This window comes from Amphiura filiformis, chromosome 14, assembly GCF_039555335.1.
Source record: "Amphiura filiformis chromosome 14, Afil_fr2py, whole genome shotgun sequence".
Classification (NCBI taxonomy): domain Eukaryota; kingdom Metazoa; phylum Echinodermata; class Ophiuroidea; order Amphilepidida; family Amphiuridae; genus Amphiura; species Amphiura filiformis.
In genome coordinates this window covers 4,846,105-4,872,086 of record NC_092641.1, presented here as the reverse complement: position 1 = coordinate 4,872,086, position 25,982 = coordinate 4,846,105, and the positions used below count along the sequence as shown (strand labels likewise).

The 25,982-nt window shown below is 35.4% G+C and overlaps 2 protein-coding genes across 2 annotated transcripts in view; both read left to right on the top strand.

The window, feature by feature from the left end:
• Positions 1–12,612, top strand: part of LOC140170562 (fibropellin-3-like) — a 55,611-nt gene extending 42,999 nt beyond the window's left edge. The window contains exons 2-3 of the mRNA XM_072193908.1: positions 7,710–7,936; positions 12,224–12,612. Of these exons, the coding sequence (XP_072050009.1) occupies positions 7,729–7,936; positions 12,224–12,612 (597 nt within the window). The 5' untranslated portion in view covers positions 7,710–7,728. The remainder of the gene's footprint in view (positions 1–7,709; positions 7,937–12,223) is intronic.
• A 21-nt stretch (positions 12,613–12,633) lies between these two features.
• On the top strand, positions 12,634–19,412 carry LOC140170561 (sushi, von Willebrand factor type A, EGF and pentraxin domain-containing protein 1-like). Its single transcript, XM_072193907.1, has 5 exons — positions 12,634–12,646; positions 14,209–14,286; positions 15,335–15,577; positions 17,070–17,183; positions 19,294–19,412. Exons 1-5 carry the CDS (start codon positions 12,634–12,636, stop codon positions 19,410–19,412), a joined length of 567 nt encoding a protein of 188 aa, XP_072050008.1.
• Positions 19,413–25,982: the final 6,570 nt, after the last annotated feature.

The window sequence follows — 25,982 nt, the reverse complement described above, 5'->3', positions numbered from 1 at the left end:
GTTCTTTTTTATATTTATATTTTTAATTAATTAATTTGGACTTGGTACAGCTAAACATATCAACAAAAGTAACTAACCCCCCTTAAACAATGGCCGTTATTCAAAAAGGAACTATTGTATTGCAAATCTGGAAAATGCGTTGGAAGCAGAATTTATTTCTGCGCATTTTGACACCTCATTTGATACGATAGCACAGAAAACAATAAAACACCGGTCAATTTAATGTAGTGAGGTCCAGATTTGAAAGTTGCACTTACATACAAATTTTTACAATAAAAAAACACTCAGATATCATTACACAGATTTCGTTCCATTACACTGAATGCAAAATCAATAGCATTTACTGCAACTTTCAGATCTTGGGATACGTTGATTTAAATGTACGCTGTGACGTCAATATTTAGTCAATTGCTACAAATGAGGTGTCAAAATGTGCAGAAATAAATTCTGCTTCCAATGCATTTTACAGATTTGTAATACAATCAGCCGTTTTTTAATAATGGTCATTAATTAAGGGGGGTCAGTTACTTTTTTTGATATGTTTATATTACTTTATTTCGTAAAGCCACAGGGCCTCACCTATCAGAAGCACATAGCCGTTATGGTTATGTGCTTCTGATATTAGTGAGGCCCTGTGGCCTTACGAAACAGATCTGTAAAGTAATGTAGCTGTATCAAGTTAAACTTAGATAATTATTTAGCTCCAATTTTGGTCGAGCACTTTACCTTTGGATGATTTCAACCATCTTGGATGTACAGGGTGTAACAATAAAATTTGTACAATTTTGAAAATAGAATGACACAAGTATACCGCATATATTTTGGTTTGATATTTATATGTCTATCAAGATAATTTCTTTAGCCACCAGATAAGCTTTGTTCGAATAACATCGATGATATACAAGTGATGATATGGTCAATTATGTAACCTAGTCTTAAAACCGCTTGGGCCACTTTTGTCTAAGTGTTACAAAAGTGACTGAATAGAGTTGAGCCATGGACCAGATGGACGGTGCTCTTATGATTGGTAGTCTTAAACAATGGGGTATTCGAAGTGGTAGAAATGATGACATAATAGAATATCTCCTTGAGTTTTTGAAAGTCACAACTAAGAACTGATGACATAACAACCTCATTTACTAGAAATCGTGGCTGCAGCTCAACACCTTCAATCCAAATTCACGTTGGAAGAGCGTATTTTTATGGTTGTGACATTCGGTAGCACATGGAGTCAAGCTGGGAGTTAAGCAGAAACCATAAGATTGTTTATAGCTCATTTTCCAAACTCACGACTTTCAATTATATATTTGCATGAAAAGTATGTAGAATTCGTTAACAGAAATGCTTGCATTAGTGGTCGCCCTAGAACAACTAGAAGCCCAGCTGAACTCAATTTCAAAATTATTGTATTGTTTTGTACTTTGGATGCAAAAACTGTTCTCAGTTTTACCAAATGATATCTCAGAGATATGAGAAATTGCTTTAATTATAAGATAATTTGAAAGAAATTTCATGAGTTCATTTATAGATTTTAAAGAAATATCATTATTATTATTAAGTTCATGTTAATTATAAAGAAACGCCACTTATAATTCTTTTGTGCCAGTTCTTTGAAGTTTAATGCACGATACGCATATCTACGCGGTTCAAACTTGATATACGCAAACATGGCAAAAGTGGCCCAACACGTTTTCTGGACGATTTGATTAACTTTTGAACCCAAGCTAGTAAAGAAATCAACTAAACGACTTCTTTTAGCCAAGATATTACTGATTCTATTGCATATATTGTTTGTGCCGTAACTCTTTTAGTTTTTTCCTGAGAAGTCAAAATGCAATTGTATAAAGTTTATTGTTACACCCTGATTTATCTATTTATTTATATTTATATCTATTTTGTAAGATTGTATGTGTGTAGACATAAATGGCAAATAAAGAAAAGTGTTTTGCTTGTAAAAAGAACATGCAAAACAAACATCAAGTTTTTTCATGTAAAATAATTATGTAAAACCTATGTGCACCAGAAATGTGCGAACTTTAGCAGAAAAGAAATTTCAATACAATTGAGTAGATTGTGATATAATTTCGCTGCGTGGTTAATCATCACAATCAGATCGCGTCAACTAGGCTGCAGCCGAACCTGGCGCAAACCTGTCCGCACTTAGATTGTAACATCCACCCATTTTCTGCAGCTCCCCAAATTCCATTTGGTGAAGGAAGTTTTTGATAACCAAACAACTAATCATCGATTTTGAAAGCAGGAGGAAACCGGAGATCCCGCAGAAAACCTGCGAGAGCGAGCATGGATCGGGATAAACCAAATGCGCATACAGGTATTGGGCACGGAAGTGGCTTTAACCTGGACATACTGCAGTTACTGTTCGTTTTTCTATACACAATGCTCTCACCATTGACGCGTGACCTCTACTAATAGTGTATGTTAGAAGTATAGGCCATTGTGTCACTGTGTAAAAAATAACCGGCCAATATTTAAAGTACTTTTCTGAAATTCTAGAAAATATAGTTTTGTAACATGTCCTAAATTTTTAGCTAATTTACATGTTTGGAAATATTCGCACTTTCGTGTTTTAGTGTATGTTATAGGTAATAGGACATTGCCTAGTTAACGTCACTGTGTGAAAAAATAACCGGCCAATATTTAAAGTACTCTTCTGAAATTCTAGAAAATATAGTTTTGTAACATGTCCTAAATTTTTAGCTAATTTAGGTGTTTGGAAATATTCGCACTTTTGTGTTTTAGGAAGGATAAGTAAACGACAGATAACACCAAAAAATATGAAGAAATTATTTCCAAACCGTGTTAAGTCTACAACCATTATGTTTCTCATTTTCAAGAATGCTTGTTAACAATAAGCAGACTATTGTCTCATTTTGTAAACAAAGGTTCACATAGTATTGTTACCTTGCGTTTGCTTTATAATCAGTTACCCAACTGAAACTATAATACCAGCTCATTGCAATACCGCACAGGTAAAACAGAAACATGTGTAGTGTGGATTTAACCAGAGAAGATCTGATTTAATCAGTTGAGCTGTTTTCAATGAGTGTTATCTTGGTTTAATAGCTTTTAATGGGGATCAAAGGTCCTGCAAAGGTCGTGGTGAATTCTACTGTAGACATGACTGGATCATGGACCTCAGTGGTGCAAGGCGAGGGAACAATCGCTGCGCCAACTCTCTCTCCCAATTTTCTCCGTTCAGCACCAGATGAATCGACATTCTTTTACGCAGACTTTTACGCCTTATTAACCAATCAATAGTCGTAGGGAATTTGATTGGCAGTGATGTCAGACGCAAACTAGTCTTTTTAATTCTGTCTTTAATTATGGTATGTACCTAGGCATAATATCATAAAATGCACCAATCAGACATTTTATTGTTTCAAGTTGTTGTGCAATCTAGGAAATAGTGGTCTACAGGTATGACACATAAAAGTGGAATACCCCTGACCTAACAGCCCACTATTCCATGGGTCATTAGCTTAGAGCAAGAGGGATCGCGGAAAGTGCAATGACAGCTCTGTTACCATGGTTACTTGGACAGACTGACCGAATGCCGTATACTACTCCCGATTCCAGAAAAATACAGCACTAATTTGATGGTATTAAAAATTAGATTGTGCTAATGCTGATGTGCTAAATAAAACATGTCTTAAATCTAAATCTAAAACCTGTAGCAATAAAAGTCCAATTTCAATAGTTGGCCATTTGTTGTAATAAGGGCCAAAAACATGTGCTTTTAGGGTGTGTTTCGTATGCTGTGACAATCAAGCTAAATACTAATTTCAGGTTATGGATTCCAATTTTTGAAAGACACATTTTCTAATATCTTTTTATAACTAATTATCAAAATTAAACATAAAATATTAAATTTATGAGCAAACTACTAGCATATACTACACATTTTGAATGCAAATACTTGTGGCAAGTCTTTGAACTTTGTGACTGAAATTGTAATAAGTAATGCAAATTTGCATGTTTTTGGGCTATTTCACATCACAAACTATTTTAAATTTGACTTTTATTGCCAGTATATAGAGGTAACTAAAGGATTAAGATTTAGCTATGTTTCACTTGGCAAAACATGATAACATTTTTAATCCCACAAAATTAGTTCTGTATTCTTCTGGAATTGGTAGTGAGTAGTACCAAGGATGCTGGTATATAGATAATAGCAGTTTTCCCTGTGGGACATTATCATGGCAACTATCATATAACATACTGTGTTGCCACAGGAACTTTGTTCTCTCAATTTGTCATTCAATCCCAATGACTGAAATTAGAAATAAATGCTGAACTTAACCATTGAACTTCATACACTTTCACACATGCACTTTATCTATTAACGTAAATAACAGAAATAACAGGACAAGACTATAATGAAAGACAGAGATAAAAAGACTAAATCGCGTCTGACGTCTGCGCAGTACGATATTTCCTGTCTAGTTGTAAGAATTTCATACGCGACCTAGTCTTTTTTTTTTTATCTCTGTCTTTCATAATTCGCCAGCGAAATGTTACGTGTAATCCGATTATCCTATGTCAACTGGATCACGCTTTTGAGTTATGCACCACGATCAAAATGATCGCATCACAAAGTCTATGGCATGTACTGTCAATGCCAAAGGTGCGTGATCCAGTTACCAAGGAATTATGTAACCACTTCGCTGGCGAATAGCTATAGACGAATCCAACAAGCCAAGTCATGGTCAGGATTTGGTCGGCCATATTTGGGTACCCGCATGCACCAAACAGGTGTTGTGCGTACACAATTGGGTGGATTAAACCCGCTTAAAATTCGATGTTAGATTCTTTTGTGTTGTAAACTGTCATCATTCTTTTGTTTACATGTTACACGGGTGAGAGAAAGCAGTTTATAATACCCTTCAAGGCCGCATCATCCCACATTTTAGGTGGGATAGTTGGGTACCCGTCGCGGCTAATGGCTGCCATTGAGGAGCAGGAATGCGTGAAAATGGATTCGTCTATACCTTTTAGATTCTTAAAATTCATTACACTAGGGGAAACCTCAGTTTTTATGCGAATGATGCAATGCGCTGAAATTTATAATCAGGCCTAGGTATGATAGGTAGTGACAAGCTTTACTCGACCAGTTCATATTTTTGGCGCAAAATGTATAATACGATCTCTAAGAACACCATCGTGCGTCGTGACCTATATATTTTGACCTGAACATTTAAAGGCACTGTAAAGAAATCAAATTTTTCGAGAGTCGTTCTAGAAAACCTCTCTAAAAAGTATTTAAATGTTATAATAGTTTACTTCTATAGACTAATCCTTTATTCATAAACTATTTTAATTAACTTTCAACAATATTTCCATCCCTTTAATAGACAACTAACTGTAAGGCGGGTCCGTAAGGCTATTTTGTGACCTCCGAGTATGAAGTTTTACAAAGTACACTTTTTAAAACATCGGTTTATTTCCATGGTTTCAAAATTGTGATTAATTATGAAAGTAGACTGAAACGAAACACCTTTCGATGGAATGTGAACTTTGCCGCTCGAATGATGTAACAACAAGTCCATATTCGATTATATCCATGATATCGGTCATGTACTACGTCAAAACGCTTTAAATAATACAACCATTCACAAACAGGTGTGATAATTAGTGTGCTGCGCCAAACCCTAATGTCCTCGGCACACTTATAATGTATGGGGTTAGGATTTCACAATATTACTCACAACTTGCGTATCTACATCACCTTACTCCCCCAGTGAAATACATTAAATGGATATATATAGCACCCCCAGAAATGTTCATTACATTGTATGATTATCAAACTTCGATGAACAGATGAATGCTGCTGATGATTCAATTTATCAACCACATCTTTGGAAAATTTTGTTTTTAAACCGCAAGTTCCAGCTGGGATTCACCAGAAGCAGCGTTGTCTGGAAGCTACTTTGGTAAGTGATGGTGTATGGTGTATCTCAACAAATGTTACAATTTTAAATATTTTTTAACAAGAATATAAAAACATATCTACAAGATTTGGTTTTTTGCTGGTGTGTAGCATTATGTCAGTCAAATCATTATTTTTTTAGGTGTATTTAGATCTTAAAAGGGCATTTCGTGATCCATAGCCTCATCCCCAACTTTTCTCAAAAAAAGTTGAGATTTTTATATCACTGGAAACCTCTGGCTACATAATGTTTATGTACAAAATATTTCTTGCAGATTAATTCGGTTAGCAAAGATATCGTGAAATTTGAATTTCGTTCTGGTGCACCAGTACGAAACTACAACGCATTGTATATGGAGCAGTGTAATACACATAATCATGCATAACTCGCGAACGCAAAATCGGAATCAACTGAAATTTAGGGAATATGTTTTTTTCGTGGATATCTAATGAAAAATGACGTAAATAGAGGATGCTAGGATCACGAAATACTCCTTTAAGTTTAAAAAAGCGCAGTGATTTATAGTGCGCTACGTACAAGCATAACGCCTGGACGTTGATCCACCGTGAAGCCTCAGCACACTTTGTAGATGCCGCTGATCATCACTACGGCCCCACATTATTCCATAAAACATTAAACAACAATAAAGGGACGTGCCGCTAAGAACCATTCGCAGTGGTAGTCAACTTACAGGGGCATGCAACAATTCACCTATTCCTTTTCAATACATTGAGTCATATTCACAAGAGGTCTTGGTTACACAATAGGGAAAGTAACCAACTACGATTTGCGCTACTTTATGTAAATCACCATTTTTAATCAAAAATAAAAGGGGGCACTTGGGTTCAACAGGGGCTCGTCGTGGGCAATCGAGCTTGGCCATACCTGGAATTCAAATTGCGTGATCATTTTGAAAATGTTCCAAATTGCCTACACTGCACTGGTATCAATATTTGTCTTATTGAGAGTTTTTGGCTAAATGCGGTATCAAATTGGAGCTAACAAAGATGTTGTAAACATAGTGTCAATGAAATTGTCAATAACATGAGCATGTTTAGATGACGAATTATGGAAGTGAGGAACTTTTTGCGTTGTGTTTTATTGTTTCACCTTAGTCCATTTTATGATATTTTACAAGTTGTTGTTTTTGCAAACTCTTGTGAACTGCAAAGGCCGCTATAGATATGATTGAGTTGTCGCGTCGCTTTACTACATTATATTGTGAACCTTCTAGTGTAATAAAAATCTACATTATCGAGTATATCTGCAATACTAGTCCACTCTCATATTTTTTTAACAAAAAGCAGAACTCTGTAAAATAACGTCATAGAGGACAATAGCGTAGCATAATAATTGTATTTGGCTATTCCAAATGTTGACCTTCTCCCATAGAAGATATGAAAACTGGATATAATGCAAATTTGAAAATCCAGACAATTACACATCTACTACGGAAATCCAGCATCCAGGAAAAAATGTATTTGCAAACAAAACAAAAACCAAGACTTCTTAAATCCTCATATTTCTGGACTAGCCGATTTAACCACGGTGAAGTTCGATATAATGCACGACAGATATAAAAAGACTAGTTCGCGCCTGATGTCAGGGCAGAAACGCGCCGTGATTGGTTGCCGCCCTGCGCAGTACGGCATTTTCTGTCTAGTTTCAGACGCGAACTAATCTTTTATCTCTGTCTTTCATTATACTAGTAGAAAAAAACATTCTAACCAGCCACCATTTTACTTTTTCAATATCTCCCAGGGAACAGCAGCTGTTCAGTATGGACTCGATCTCGTTTAGTCTCACATTGCTGGTGATTGCTTTAACAGCAAGTTGTGGATCAGGACAGGATACTGGAGTAGGATCAGAATGCATTGATAACGTATGCCAAAATTTTGCTCGTTGTGTAACGAAGCTAAGCGGTGCTGCCTTCTGTGAATGTATTGTTGGTTTCCATGGCCAATACTGTGAACTTGACGACATAGGTGGTAAGTTTAGTTAAAGCAATATTGTGTGATTTGCATTAAGAATAGATTCTTATTTAAATGTTAGTTTTCACTGATAGCTACTGATCACATTGCCCCATTTTAATTTCGAGCCAAACAAATGAGGTAAAACGAAGAAAATTGCTATTTCATTCAAGCGCCAACAATGCGTGTATCAGTTCGCTGAACGTAATATAGTGTCATGAATATTGGCGTAGTTTTACACAGCTAAGACGAACAAACAAGACGTAAGACGAATTTCGATATGCACACAGATTATACGTCAAGACGGACAGCGCTTACAATATGTGAGACCCGGTTTTATTATAGATGTTAAATTTTACTGTATTTAAAGCAATTCAGGTTTAGTCTTTCACAGAGCATTTATGTACACCAACGGCCATTAAAATGGTGCAACAAGTAGAAATTTGAAAAAATACCGAGGGCGTTGCTGTGGAGCAAATCACACATTATGGCTTTAAACGGGTAAAATTCCAGACACGTTGGTTTAGGCAACAAGGGGGCACAATCATATTCATTAAATAAATAATTATGTTTGTTTTTAATTTGGTATTAAAATTGAAATGTTAGTGTTTAATATCAGATTTTGTTTTACAAGTCCAGAATTTTACTCACGTTGTAAACGTTTCATCTTCCGTGCGCAAGATTTCATCAGTAATGCGCCGATACAGCCGCTGCACCACCTCTGGTCCTCATACTCTCATCCCCAGGCTATGTTGAAATGTTAGTGGTTAACGGTTGCAATATTGGTTTTGAAATATACTGCGCCAGAACAGAAACGTACACTTGGAAAAAATCTTAATTTTAAAACTAAACCATATTTGGGTAAATCTATTTTTTGTTCACGGAGTGAACTAGTTTGCTGTTTCCAAAATTGAGAATTGCAAAATATTTAATTATTTGAATTTTATTTGACATTTCCTCCGTTAAATGACATTTTAATTACATTAATTTATTACTTTCTTACTTTGATCATCTTAACTATAATAATATGATGCTAAACAAACAAATACCACCATTGAATTATTTAATGTCAATACATAAAATCAACCATAATTGCCATCTATCTACTCGGGAGGGCGAGTTAGCGCAGCGGTTATTCCCTCGCTTTGCACCACTGAGGTCCCGGGTTCAAGCCCCGGCGCGGCCCAAGGACTCATGTGCACTTGGTTTATCCCGATTCCATGTTCGCTCTTGCAGGTTTTCTCCGGGTTCTCCGGTTTAATCCTGTATCGCAAAAATCGGTGATTAGTTGTTTGGTTATCAAAAACTTCCTTCATCCAATGGAATTTGGGGAGCTGCACAGATAATTGGTGGATGTTACAATCTAAATGCGGATAGGTGTGCGCCGTTCGACAGCAACCCAGTTGATGCGATCTGATTGTGATGATTCACCATTGCAGCGAAATATCAGCGCTTTGAGTCACCTAAGATCTGGAGAAAGGCGCTTTATAAATCCAAAAATGTATTTATTTATTTTTCTTATTTTAAATTAGGCACTTTGGCGAATTGTTAAGGCTATTAAAAACTCCAGTCTACATTATTTTGGCAAAAACAAGTAAAAAGGGTTGCTTTTCAGCATTGGGCAAGTACAGCGCTGTACCTGTTTAGGCAGGCGGTGATGGAAGCGATATCGCCAATTTTGAGGTCGCCATTGGATTAACACATAATCATGAAATCTTCATAAACAATTCTAAATTTGTTATGTGGTGTCAAAGCAAAATTATCTTACTCTAAAACCGTCGGGTACGACCGTGTACCACACTGCAAGTATGTTAATTTTCCATTTGTAATTGCTAACCGTATATTTTGAATGGGGCTGTCAGCCCTGTATCTTCGCCAGCCTCGTACGTCACGTGTTGCGCTTCCTATGCCGCCTTATGTCAAAAACGCCAAAAATCAGGAAAAAGGGTATACTTTTCCAAGCAAAATACTTGCTTTGGGTACCGAAGACAAATTAAAAAAGGGTGAAATAGGCTATGTTTGGCTTCCATCAGAACAAATCGTAGGGTAAAACACTCAGGTAAAACATCAGAAAATCAGAATATTTCTGTCAGTTTTTGAGTTCAAGACGCTCGCTTCTTTCTCAAGACGCTAGCTAACGACGATAATATCCGTTGAACATATATATTCAAGTGCAAGGAACCAAATCTGGTTTCTTTATACGAAATCATTTACGGGATATATTCATCATTTTCTACCCCGGTATGCGGTATCCAAAGATTTATCGTCTGAATATCAATCGTGCATAGCACATTCACGTGTATCGATCCCGGTATTCATTTCAGTGTCTCTGGCTGTATAATGTAATTATTAACCGGGCGATGTCGGTGTGCTTTGTTATCATCACTGTACATGCATTGTAAGTTTGTCTGATTTATAGAGATATTTTTATAAGGAAATGTGAATAAGATTGTTTCATCTGCTCTGTGGTGTAGCAAGGACTTTTTCAGAGAGGGGCAAGACAAATTTCAAGAGCGGTTTAATGGTACCCTATCCACAATGGGCTAAAAAATAAAAAGTGCAATAAATGCAGGGAGCAAGAAGGAAATGTGGAAATTGTATTCATCTGCTCATTGGTGTATCCAGACTGAGGGACTTTTCAGGGGGGAAGACAAATTTCAAGGTGGCAAAGTTTTGGCAGAAATGGTCCAAAATGGGCTACGAAGTACAACAGATATGTCCCAAATGGGCTAAAGAGTACTGTATGCACAAATGCATAAAATCTAAATATCAGGGCGGCCAACATCCCACAGGGGGCAAGCCTTTCTAACGGTGCGCATGATGGTGTGGTGGCAATCTGACTTGATTCGATCACTGAACTATATGGAAATGGTCAAAAATATGTATAGGCTGTTATATTTCTAAATGATAATTTCCTCTCATACTATTAATCGCATTATAAATAAATCATTTACATACACAAATTATCTGTACCTTTTACCATACGCAAAGACGGTGCCGCAAAAGCCAGTGACCGCGAGAGACGGGTGACCGCTAGTATAATTAAATCTACGGTGCAAAACTGTACCATTGATATTGGGCTGTGCCCACTCGTTTTTAAATAAAGAAAGTAATAAGTAATTAATTATTAATCGTTAAGTTACAATGTGTTACATCCTAAACATTAAACTAAGAATTAATTGTGAAGGGCCTAAGCGTCATTATATGCATCATGCATCAGGTCTAGAATGTGGCAATGCGGACCTGTACAGTAGGGACTTCTGCACACCATGAATAAAGTTCAGTATAAGGCTAAAACATGTTGGCTTAAAAACCTAAATGCAAAATGAGTTTTTAAAAAGAGCCATTATGCAACTTTAAAAAGAGCCATTATGCAACTTATTTTTTGTCAAGTCAATGCACAGTTTAGTTAGATATGAAAGTTGGAACAATATACTATACACCGCGTGATCCGTGAACTTTGTCTTTTTAAAGACTATCCTTGTTTAATAAATCCACTCTCTAATCCTGCACATTATGACACCCCATTGAATCCAACGTGACCTCAAGAAGCAAAGTTACAAGCATTTGAATAGACGAAGGTTCAGTTTTAAAAGTGACATACTGGCCTATTCAAAAATCCACGGACTAGACCTCTGGTTTGTGAGTGGTGAACGGCTGATTTAAATCAAAAGAAACAAAAGGAAACTGAAACAAAGTAAACTGAACAATAAAATGAAAGTTATAAAAAGTATAGAGAAGAAAGTTAATGTAATAAAAACTTACTGCTTTAAATAAAGCTTCACTGAAGAAACTGTGTTGTCTCTTTGTTGCGTTGTTGGAATCTTTTCGCCTTGCATAGGCTAGTTTGCTACTTTTAGAACTTGACTCTCGTCTAATCAATTGCTTGTAACTTTATTTATTGAGGTCACATTTGATTCAATGGAGTGTTCTAACGTGCAGGATTTAAAAATTTACCCAAATATGATTCAGTTTTCAAATTGCACCAAAAAGTGTCCGCAGTACAGTGTCAGTTTCAGTTTTATTTATTAACATCACCAAATATGTAGGTACATTTAACATTGTTGAATACAAAAAAAAAATACATTTAAAAAACAAACTCAAAAAAAAAAATACCAATACTAATGTAAATAGTACCACAACTAATTTAGACATGAAAAGTTGTATTTAACTCAAAGGCGGAATTAACATACCGAAGTATAGGATGAGTACAATCATAATTATCCCATGAGCAGTATAATAGCGAATTACAGAGCAAATGCAGGTTACTTTTTTTTAAATGTATAATTATTTTTGTTTTGTTAGGAACTTCAGCACAATGCAATCCAATCGGTCATCAGCCATACCAATTCGGAAAGAAAGAAGGGGAGTTGATTTCGCCAAATTACCCTGACGACTATAGTAATAGGCTCGATTGTTACTATTTCATCGGTACTGCTGATGCCAAACAGATAAGACTTACTTACAACGATGTTCAATTGGAGCCCGATAAAGACTTCATTGCAATAGGCTTGGGCGATACGTTTGATTACGGTAAAAGACTTGTAGAATATGATGTCGAGAGTATAAGTGCTATACCGGAAAACAATAGAACGGTTACCTATGATACAGACAAGTTATGGCTTTATTTTTTCACCGATAGGAATGTTGTAAAGCAAGGATTTAGTATTACATATGAGATCGGTAAGTACTGAGTTTCTAATTTGCATCATAGAATGATTATTAGATGTAGACATTATTTGTTTTAAATGCGAGTAAAATTGTAAAATTGAGGTGTATGTACAATTTGCGCTATAATAAACGTTTTATAGCAAATGATTGAAAATTGATATTCAACCATCCTCGAAGTAAACTTTATAAATCTAATGAATATGGCTTTTTCCCCCAAAACACCCAAAAAATGTATATCTTCAATATGATAGGTGAAAATTTTCAATTGATCGTCGGCTTTTCATCCCAGCTACATTATCATTAGATTTACAAAGTTTACTTCGAGGACTGTTATATATCAATTTTTTTTTAATAATTTGTCATAACATTTGTATTATATCCCGAATTTCAAAAAAGGACATTCTTCGTATTCCCAATGCAATTCGATATATCTGGTGTGCTCTCATGTCCCACTAAATTACTGTCCAAACGCTCATACCAGAGCCCTTAACTTCAATTCAAATGAACAATATCATAAGTATACCAAATATAATAAATCATTTTACAAGGAATTACCTGCGGTTTAGAATCGGTCAGTCTTGTTATTGCTATCAACCGATTGGTTCAAATAATGAGTGCACGCGTATTACGTCGACCCGCACGCGCTGAACCGTGTTATACGGCTAAGAGCCAATAAGATTGCAGAAACTTTCTCAAGTGTTTTATTATCAAAGAAAAGTTTAAAACTAGTCAACAACATTCACGTTTCTGTCTGAATAATTTCAGAGTAACCATACTCCGTCATCAGCAGTATGATACTGGTGAATGACTGATGTATGACCTTTACTTCCTGTTGACAATGTCCTTTTTTTACCTTTTGTCAGGTGTTTTATTATTATAATATGTTTGTAAGATAGATTGAAGATTAAGGGCTGGGGTATGAACGTTTGGACAGTATTTATTTTGGGACATTAGAGCACATCAGACATATCGAATTGCATTCTGAATACGAAGAATGTCATTCTGATATCAAATAATTTTGATTTTTTGAAATTTGCATTTTTATACACATTTTATGGCAAATTATTAAAAATTGATATTTTTGATATTTAACAGTACTTGAAGTAAACTTTATAATTTTGATGTTTTATACTTAAAGTGTATGTAAGTGGGATGAAAAGCCGACGATCAATTGAAAATTTTGACCTTTCGTATTGAAGATATGGATTTTTTTTTCCCAAAACACAAAAAAAAATTAGGGCTGTGGGGGAAAAAATCCATCAATATGAAAGGTCAAAATGTTCAATTGACCGTCGGCTTTTCCTCCCTGCTACATACACTTTAAGAATATATTATTAGATTTATATAATTTACTTCGAGGACTGTTATATATCAAAAATTTGAAAAATATCAAATTTTTATAATTTGTCATAAAATTTGTATTATATTGTGATTTAAAAAAATGAAAATTATTTGATATCAGAAAGACATGCTTCGTATTCAGAATGCAATTCGATAGGTCTGAGGTGCTCTCATGTCCCACAAAAATACTGTCGAAACGCAATAAACGCTCATTTTGGATCCCTTAAAGTTGATCAATAACAATGTAACTAATAATGATGTTTTATTTTTGTTCCCAGATGGTGATGAATGCGAACCCAATCCTTGTGGACCTGATGAGCCGTGCACAGACTTAGAATTTGAATACAGTTGTACAGGTGAGTAACTTATATAAGTGCTCGCTCGTTGTTAAAAAAATGGGCTATTCCTGTTTTCATGTTAATGTGTATAGGTGTAGACTTCCGCTAATTGAATATATTTCAACTGATTTTCTCAGCTTTCGAAATCTTTTGAGAATAATGCTGTTATGATTGTATTTCTTCACAATCTTCATGTGAGAATCGGTAAAGTAATTTAAGGGTAACCCATCAGTTTCATTCAGGGGTAGTAAAAAGAATAAAAAATACTAAAATTTTCACCGGGGTTCGAACCACTGCCAATTGCACTATGAATGCTAAAGATGCCTACTGTGCCACGGTGACTGTGGTTAACATTCGGCGATTTTCAAAGATATACATATCAACACGTTTCTAGTGTATTGAAAATCAGATTTTGGTAGGAATACAGTTAATAGAAAGACATATGACTCTACTTGTCTGTTTGTTTTTCATTTAATACAAATTGGTACGACTCTTAGGACTCGTGATGAACGACGATTAATTTAGTAATAATAAAATGAAAACGCTGGGTCATTCACGACGTCATTTGTAATTCATGTCAAAACCTGGCGAGGACCACACACATCCGTGTTGCATGTATACGTGCGCAATCGATACTCAATGATCCAGACAATAGCGTTTGAATATACCGCCCTTATGTATGCACCTGCTTGACACATCTTTTCACTTGTGGGAAGATATACTGTAGGCCTACCCTAATAGTGTACAATAGATACCCCACCGTAAATAGCTCAGTATATATTCGTAGTGTACGCACTTTTGAACCATATTTTGTTGGGATTATTTCCCGCCAAAATTTTCAACCAAAAAGAGCATGTAGCCTTAAATATTTTACGTGTTATGATCAAACTTAGCTTTCCAGCACCTATCGCATATAACAGTTATCAATCGCATATAACAGTTATCCAAAAAAAAAAAAAAAAAAAACCTGTCAAAGAAAAAAGATCAAGTACAACTGTAAGAAACCAAACTGACAGAAGTAGGTATCGAAAACGTTTCAACGTGTTTTCAATTCTTGTTTTCTTAGATAACGAAGCCCCAATGATAATCGGTATCCCTGGTAACATAGTGCGAGATGTAGACGCTGGATCAAACATAGTCAATATTACCTGGACTAAACCAACAGCCACTGACAATTCTGGATCAGTTACACTGACATCAACTCATGAACCTGGATATCCCTTCCCTATTGGTACTACGACAGTAACATACACAGCTGTGGATAGCAATGGCAATAGGGTTACTAAGTCATTTAATGTAACCGTAAATGGTAGGTTATAACGTTTGTATTTACTACTTGATATCTGATATTACTCCATGTACTAGTTCACCATTTTGCTAAAGTCATGTCGACATTAGGACTTACTGTCGACAATACTAAGGAAACACATAACAGGTGAAAATATGAAATGCAAGTGAGTAATTGAAGCCACAAAACGTATGACACTTCACGTGATCTTGCATTATGGCGTCGTATTTGTCTGTGTGTTTGCATTCAAGTCCTCGTGTGAAAAGAATATCCATCTCTCTAATCAGATATAATGGTATTTAGCTCCCAGCATGAATTATTGATTATATAAGTAGGTGAAGAAAATCTCATAATATTGACTACGGTATTAGAGTAAAGCACAAGTGAACCAAACATTTTGACTGAGGTCACACTGAAGATGCAGTGACGTGGCCGAGATTCCCGGAAAGCACGTGGCCTGATGCTTTTAAGATTGGCGGCTGGTCTGGTAGTTAATTGCCATTTGTACACTCGATAGTTTATCTTGGTTCTGTTAACATCTCTTTTAAATGCTGATAAATCGTGGTTTGCTATACATCTATCTGTTAGAAATCAATCATTTTAATAGAATTCTAGCATTCAGACGGGGTACATCAGTATTTTACACTACTATATATAGCTAGATTCCACCCGGGCTCGGCTCTTTAGATGCTAAAAAGCCAAGTACGAACTTGAAGTTTACACACAATAAATTGAACCGTTACATTTATTTTAACCAGTTTTTACAACAGCTATTTAATTGCGCATATTTAACCCAACCAGAGAAGATGCTATGACTCAACATGGAATTCGAGTCAAGCTCTGTCTGCAAACATTATTAGCGCCATCTAGCAAGATCAGGACATCATTTGAATAACATCACCGTATTTACATAATAATTGGACACATGTTAATGAGCAATTGTTACATCCTGATTTAACAATCCTTGCATGTCGGCCTGTATTATTTGTCTCACATCTCACCTACTGTCCTGATTATATTATCACGCAATTAGCTAATCAAATATGCATCCATGCAAGTTTGTGCAAGCTTGTATTATTACATATTTTGCTTATTGATCACTCTCGATCACTCCCTGAAATAGCACACCTTTTCATTAGAGAATGAATTTGGAGAAAACCTTCTGATAATTACAAACACTCGCTGAGCAGCAAGACCTTCCCTCTAAGCTTTTAATCCGATAAGCTGATTATCTATTTGTTTTCATGAATTGGACGACATTCTTTGATGTATTACTGAGCTCAATCATCTGAAATTATTGGAGCGTGAGCCACCCAGGCTGGTGGCTCAGCATAGTATTTTATTAACAGAAGGTTTTCTCCAAATTCATTTCCTAATGATAGAGAAACACATAATGTAATTGTGTGAAACCTGTCCTATTGATTGGGATGGACTTTTCTTAATTGTTCTTATTTATTGTTTGAAATCGAAGTAACTAACTGCTCTTTATTGATGAATGTGTCCTTTTCATTAGATATAAATGGATGTTTAAGTGAACCATGTGAGAATGGAGGTACCTGCACTAATGACATAGATGGCTATGTTTGCACGTGTCCTATGGGTTTCGTTGGAGTGAATTGTGAGATCAGTAAGTACTTATGTTAATGTATTGGAAATTAATATTGTAACTGCATAATAGATTAATCTTGGGCAGCGCGAACACATGTTATGTGCTGGAAAATCGATTTCAATATCGAGACACAGAACAAACTTCCATCCACAGTTACTGAAAAGCATATATTGCCACCAACCAAAAATAGGCCTTTTCAAAGTGGCTCTGAAATTATAACATGACGATTCTCTTTGAATTTTCAGTAATCACGCATGTGGTAGTTCCTCATGTCTTAACGGAGCAACATGCAATAACATTGTTGCATCATACACTTGTACATGTGAGTCAATTATGAAAGATGTGAGCCATCATGCAAGCTTGATATCTCAGCTGATCTTTGTTAACTTAACAATAATTTAGTTAATCAACAAATACAGCATATTCAAGAAAACAGGAGGTCTCGGTCAAAAGGTCTTATTCAATGTAACGATTTGAATTGGCTGTACAGGCGTCACTCCCAACTGAAGTACAAACACCAAACCCTAATTTTATTGGTGCACATTCGCGATAATTAGCGATGGAATTCCTACACCAACAGGTGTTATTTCTGCGAGTTATATTTTGCAGCTCGGCGTTCATCATTATACAACACATCCTGTGCCGAAGAAAAGTTAAATACTATGTAGTGTCGATATCGGCGCACACAACGTATGAAAATTCACTGAAGCGATGACTTGAATAATTGTTGTAATTACAGCGAAATACAAATCTCAAACTTCGACGTAGTTGTCGCGAAGAGTTCTAAATATGAAATGTTCAGTTGACCCCAGGTGATGTTTCCGGGTTTCCCAACTCAGGATAAAGACAGCAACAAAACGGTGAAAACAAGACGGTGAAACAAAATAGATTAAAAAATACAATACCGAAAAATACTAAATTTCTGTAAGCCCTCTTTTGATTGTATAGTTTTGTTTAACATAGACCGAAAAGTTTTCTGATAAAACTTTCACAATTATGCCAATATTTTTCATATCAGCTTTTCTTTTGAATATAAATATTTATCAAAATTGTATTTATAATACTTTACAACTTTCTATGAAGTGTACTTTTGCTGTGCTGAGTTTTCATGATTATTTTCGTTTCAAAAAGCTTTTTGACACAAATTTTCTTTTTGCCACAACCACACAAATTTTGTTTGAACTTTATGACCATTTCTATAATAAACTCTTATAATTGCAGTTAGCCCCTGAAAGCACGATCTGCTACACCTTAATTTGCATCTAATCTGTATATTTCTTGCATGGTTACTATAAATGTCTGTAAAACTGCTTTTTACATCATGTACTCGTACACATTTAACATTATTCATCAAATTAAACAATTAAGTTCCACTTATCTTTAGATCCAAACAAACAATGTTGACTTGCATTCAGACTTTGCTCATTTTTCAGGTACTGACATAGTCAAGCACAAGCGTCGTATTTACGACCGCTCGACTATTACAGCACCCCTTGAACACGAAACCACTTTTATTTGCCAATACGTACATTTATTGGAGCATACATTACATACTCCCGTGATCGCTTGGACGCAATAGTGTAATGTGGCCTTCTCTTGTTGGAGGTATAAGGGGATGTGCCACGGTTTTGGGGTACCTTTTCAGCACTTTTGGTATATCGATGGGTGGGTTTTCAGTGGAGGGCAATGTGGCAAATTGGACGCATGTGGGCAAAAGTGCCCCTAAAAGCGCCCAATTAGGGCAAATCTTGGCGCTTTTTGGGTGTTTTTGTGAAAAATTGGTATACTGATGGGTGGCAAAAACAGCAAAAAGTAGGTATAGAGAATGTCAGCATCCGAAAGTCTGCGTGGCACATCCCCGTAATTTATTTTCGAAGAGCCCTATCCCCAGGCCCGCACTATAACAAGACCAACTTGTGCATTAAAATTGGATAGGTTTTTTATGTGTAACCCCATTATTACCCAACCTTTGACCTTTTTTAGCCAATAACTCCAGACTGATTAGTCGTAGGTAGGTCAAACTATACGTACATGAAATTTGATGACATAACATAGAGCCTTATGTAAAGTACTATAATCTTGATTTCAATTTTTTTTTTATAAATCGGTATGTTGCCTTTATTTGCAGATGACCCAATGTGCGAGCCATCAGGTTCATCAAGTTCAGAGGAGGAGCAACCAAAAAGCCCTTGTAAACCATCGGGTATAACGAATAAGGGTAGTGGATCATCTAGTTCAGGAGAATAAACTCTGACAATTTCAGTGTTTATTTGAATACTTAGGTGACCATGGCGGTCACTCAAAAGAAATGAATTTTCCCAACTTCCAAATCATTTGAATAAAACTAAATATATTTTTATACCAAAATAAAATTACGGCGATATGTATAATAAAGACACAATGTTCTGAGTCTCTTCTACCATCTTTAAGGAAGTGAAAAGTCTGAATGGGTTTCAACTTTGTCAATACTGATGTTTTCTTTGTTTTTTGCCAAATTTTTAATTTCAATAATATCAAATGACAATTTGAATGACTTATCCTTCACTTTTAAGCAATTTATAAACATTTTTAATATTTTTATACTTGCGCTGGAATCACTGAATGGGACTTCTTTTTAAAAAAATTTATACCTATTTTATAAGATTGTGTAAAGAAAGCGTATCGTATTAGTGTATATTATAGCAGCTGGTCTGTTTATAGAACATTTTTTAAGTATGATAAAGATTTAGATTATATTTGTGTGCTGGTTTTAAACCTATTTATTTAAATCTTTAAGCCATTATTATTGTGTAATCAAATATTTTTGATGTTATATTTATTTCTGATTGTATTGTTGTTTATTGAAGCGCATTGAGGGAAATTTATTCATAATGCGCTCAATAAGTGCTGTTAATTATTATCATTATTATTATTACTAGTGTACCTATAGCTGTAAGAGCACCTGAGGCTGTAGCCATGATAGTGATACTGTTCCTGTGATACTGATAGCAATACTGTTTGACCCCTGGTGACCCTTTTGACTATGTTACAGTCACATTCAGAATTCTATTTTACCACGTTTAAGCCCAACTGGGCGTACTTTAACATCTGACTCTCATTTATATGACATTTGACCTCGGGTAATGTAAATGACCTTTGGATGAACTTTGACCCCGGATGACCTCGATTGTATTTTTTACTTTTTACGTGTTCCCCTCATATCAAGGATTCCACCCACCAAATTTGAACCCTCCGTGATGACCTTTGACCTCGGTTGACCTCAATTTTATTTTCGCGCATATATTCCCCTCATATCAAGGATTCCACCCACCAAGTTTGATCACGATCTGACCAATTTTAAAATTTGACCCCTCCCTAATGACCTTTGGCCTCTGTTGACCTCAATTTTATTTCGGGCATATATTTGCCTTGTATCAAGGATTCCACCTACCAATTTTGGGCCCGATCGGACAAAGTTTGAAATTTCGACCTTATTATTATTATATTATTAATATTATTATTATTATCAATATTATTATTGTTATTATTGTTATTACATGTAAAGAACATCCAAAAGAAACAAGTCTGCTCCTTTAAAATATGTGAAACCTTGATGTTCACAAGAAATGTATGCACCTTAGCCATGTCAGCCGAATCGAAATGTCATTACAACAGATTAGATGTATGTAATATTGATGATGAGAATATAGAACTAGAAAATAATGAGGATTCCGGTGGCGATAATAAATCACCTTATGAATAAATCCGGAAAAACAATCCACGTACCAGATGTCACAATAAGACCAATATGATAAAATGATATTTAATCAAATTAGATTCCAAAATAATACAAGAAATGAACGAAACACCAGAATGCAATAATATTAAGCAACACCGGAAGAATGCAGCCAAAAATATATTCTCTGAACAAATTCAACAGGATCGTTCATAAATCACTGGTAAGCAAATGTTCTCAGTACATATCCAAATAAGTAAAATTAGGTACTCACTAGAAATATTTCGATTCCTCGCAGGAATCTTGTTCACTCTGGTTTGGTGAGTGATGGTGTTTCTAGTTGTTGATCGAATCTACGATCAGATCATCAATCGGCAAGCAACCCATGTGACGTCATCAAGATCAGTCACAAAGATTGCCGATAACAACTAGAAACACCACCACTCACCAAACAAGAGTGAACAAGATTCCTAAAAGGAATCGAAATATTTCTAGTGAGTACCTAATTTTACTTACTTGGATCTGTACTGAGAACATTTGCTTACCAACAGAGTTTCAAGTTATACACTATCCCTAAATCAAAACATTTCTTGTGCGATATACTAAGTTATTATGTTAAGAAATCTTAATAAATAATTATATGTTCTACATGTTCGTCACCCAATTGCATTGTTCTGCCCTTTTTTCCCTATATGTATGTGGGGGTGTGCGTATGTAAATGGTTTATTAGATAAAGTATGCACCTTATGCCCAAAATAAATATGTTAAGGGGGTACTACACCCCTGCCAAATTTTGTGCCTATTTTTCATTTTTCTCAAAATTATAGAGCATTGGTGACAATTAAGATATTTATATTATAGGGGCAAGGACTACAACTACTGCACTGGAAATTTTATTTCAGCACAGACAGCAGTTGTGGAGTTACAGTCAAAAATGAGGGAAACCAATATTTGATCAATAAATCAATAACTACTTGGCTTGAGTTGCTGAATTTTCAGTGCAGTAGTTGTAGTCCTTGCCCCTATAATATGCATATCTTACTTACCACCAATGCGCTATGATTTATAAGACAAGTGCAAAAATAGGCACAAACTTGGCCAGGGTGCATTGTTTGTTTCACGTCTTTTGGCCTTTTCAGTATCTTCTCATTTACATGTGTGTATTTGTTCTCGATTTGAATGAAGTAAAGATTTTGATTGTATAAGTGAATGAATGAATGAATGAATGAATGAATGAATGATTGATTGATTGATTGATTGATTGATTGATTGATTGATTGATTGATTATCTTTTGTACATTTAAAACATGTTAAAACATTATTGTGTTCCCCCATTTTATTCGTTCGCCCTCATTTTTATCTTTTGCACATTGTTCACAAAACGAGGTTATACTTGCAAAGAGTGTCTTGTTAGTTTTCAATTACCGCGTACACCATGTGACAACAAGAAAAACGTGAAAAGGGACAATCTTTTGTCCATGCGTTTGAAAGGAGACCCTCATTTTGGTAGTAACAATGCAGATCCGTACAAAGGGTAAATATAGGGTCCACAACTTATAAATTCCCCCTAAATACGTTTTAGAAGAAATCGAAAAATATTTGACAAAATGCAAAGAGATAAAAAGGTATGGGTAGCCGTATTTCTTTTACACATATGGACCAAATTATATCGTCACACGTCATGGCGTTCAGTCAAAATGGTTCTGTCTCTGTGTCAGGTGGCGCTGTATAGCGCTGCTGTGGTCTTCACAAGAGTACGCCATCTCACTCGATCTGAAGCCAAGTGCGTTGCACCTTGCATTCCTTGGTTAGAAACCAGCTACACGTCATTAGTCCAAGATGTTGTCCTCTTCCTCGTCAGCCTTCCATAGTCCCTTGAAATCAGGTTGAAATCAGGTTATGTTGAAACTTCCACGTTGTATCAACGTTGAAATCATAACCTATGCCCACTGGGATACAGCAGGCCAGGTCGACGTCTAATTCATGTGTGACGCTATAAATTTGTCCACATGTGTAAGACAATTAGGGCTATACATATCTTTTTATATTTTTTACATTTCTGAAAAGTATTAGGGAGAACTTATAAGTTGTGGACCGTATAATATAAATATGTATCCATCCATTAATAAACACTAAAGCAGGTATTAGACAGGGTTTGTCTTATTCATATTCGATCATTCTTTAGTTAAATAGAGTTCCATTCTTCAATTTACAGTGAATAAAAACACTTTTAACAACTCTGTTATATAAATTATATTTTATTTTGCTTCTGTAGAAAAATATTTACATTTTACTCTGACATGTCTGACATAATAACCAACTTTATCAAACATATGCTTAGGGACGTACCATTAGATATTATCGGGGGGCTAGGGAGTTAGGGTCAGGCAGAAATTTTTGTTTTTGCTGCCTTTGGAAGCAAAATGGTGTTTTTCGCCACCTTCGGCAGCGAAGTTGTCTTTTTCAATTTTAATGTATACCTTTAATACAGAGCTGGGTAGGGGAAAATTTTCACTCATAATTTTTTTTACTCATCAGTGTGGCAATTTTTTTTTTTTACCTATCAGTGAGGCAATTTTTTTTTTTCAAAAAACTCCCTAGCCTCCCCGAGAATATCTAATGGTGCGTCCCTTATAAACTATCCAGTAGGCATACTTATTCTGCAGTAAAAAAAAACTCTCCACAAAACTCAATTCAGGCTCCGTAAATCCGCCATTTTAGGTTAATTCACTACATGCCGACCCCTTTCAGGTTTTTGAACTTCTCGAATAAATATTCCATAATGTCAAGTCTGTAATATCAGTGTGGTCATTGCAAGTATTTTGCATGCTAAGTGATGTAGGCCTATCAGGTCGGTTGTCTGATAGAAAAACACACATAATTCCTGGTGGTCATAATTTTTGTACTGTAAAATAAAGGTGAAATTATTTTTTACCGTACCAATCTTAAATTCTATACTATGTGGGTGGTGTGGGGGTAGGGAGTGTTGAAATTTGCATTTAGGGTTGGTTTAAGGGGTTGACATTTGCTTTTGTTGATTGAGTTAGTAATCAAACTAATTTGGGTGTTTCTACACACTAATTCTCCCCCCCACTAGCCACACTGCTTGATACATCGAACCAATTAATATCATAAATACAAACGAAGAAGGAAAAAGCTATATTTTTTCTTTTGTAATATGTGAGTTACAATTATTTTGTAAATCATTTCAGCTGTATAACATACATGATATAGAATAAAGTTATATTATGTTTAGAATTAAAATCTTTTCTGGAACTTTGCTATATACGTTGCATAAGACTTCATCAGGCACGTAACACGCTTGCCTGGTCACGTGACACCTGACACTTTGTGATTTTAATGCCTGGATAACTGAGAGCATTCACTATGTATATTTTGGCATTGCTGAAAAGTCACAGTATGCAAGCCTATGAAATGCGTGATTTGCAATATGTGACGTGTCATGTCAAAAGGAGACACTTTTGGGCAGGATCGTAAATGGAGAAATAGCCAAAAATCTGCCCGGGGTTGATTTTTTCACATTTTGAATTTGTGATGCTATTAATGTTAAAAATATTGTCTGATAGTTTCAGACCGGAAAATAACTGGCATCTTATATTTTTTTAGACATTTTTCAAGGTAATCCCTACTCTTAAAATTGTCAATAATATTTTTAAAGGCTGATATCTCAATTTCCAATTTTATAATACCATAACTTGCGAACTCAATATCTCAGGAATGTACGTTTTCATTGGGGAAAACGGCGTTGTGGAGCAAAATACTCTTTATTTAAGATATGTAAAAACATCAAAATTGATAACCTGCCCAAAAGTGTCTCCTTTTGACATGACACGTCACATATTTACATTAACATTGAAATTTACATATACATGTATATTACAAATAAATAATATATTAGACTTAAGGTGGTACTACACCCCTTGGTAAATGTGACTATTTTTTCATTTTTCTCAAAAACTAATAACACACTGGTAAACAAAGTTATGTATATAATAGGGGCAAGAAATCCAGTTACTACACTGGAATTTCAGTGACTCAAGGCAAGTAGTTATTGATTTATTGATCAAATATTGGTTTTCCCTCATTTTTGACTGTAACTCCACAACTCTTGTCTGTGCTGAAATAAAATTTTCAGCGCAGTAGTTGCAGTCCTTGCCCCTATAATATACATATCTTACTTGTCACCAATGCGTTATAATTTGTGAGAAAAATGCAAAACTAGGCAAAAATTGGCCAGGGGTGTAGTACCACCTTAAATAGAGGCCCTGTACGCTTTTATCGATTGGCTCCAAACAAAGGATTTGAACCTGTGTTCTTTACCGTAATCATGGCGCAGTGCAGTCCGTTCAATCAAATGTTGTCATCAACCTCTTTGATGGTATTTGATATGCGTGTGAGACGAACTGTCGCGGTAGATGGCAATCATGCTTTTGTTGAATGCATTTGAGTAGTCCGCCATATTTACGGTGTGATACGCCATATGCACAACCTCTATAGTCTGCATATTTCTGAAAGTTCCAAATACCCGACTTATTTATACACCACTACATACGTATACTTCCAAGTACAGTATTCCGTATTGCCAAATGAAACATAGCTTAAGAACTAATCGGAAATAAAAGTTATATTCGAATATTTGGCAATAAGGCTTTGCACCTGTGTTTTTAGGGTGTTTTTATATGTTGTGAAAATCAATTCAAACAACTTATACTGAGAATAATAATTCAGGTTATGCATTCTAATTTTGGCAAAACACAAATATTTTAATTATGCTCAAATTCATAGCATAATATTATAATCAAAATTATGAATGCTTAGACTTGTGGCAAGTCTTTGACTTTTTAATTGGATTTTTTAGATATATTACATTTTGGCTTTTATTCACAGTTAGTACTATTAATGATTAGAACTTAGTTGTTTCGTTTGGCAAAACAGGATATATTTCTTAAACTCTAAAGATTAGTGCTGTATTTTTCTGGAATCTGGAGTAATCCGTGCAGGTCATCTGTCTAACCGAGTGCCCTAGGCATAAGACGAGGCAATTCTGGTTGGTGAAATAATATCATCTGTCATTTGAGAGA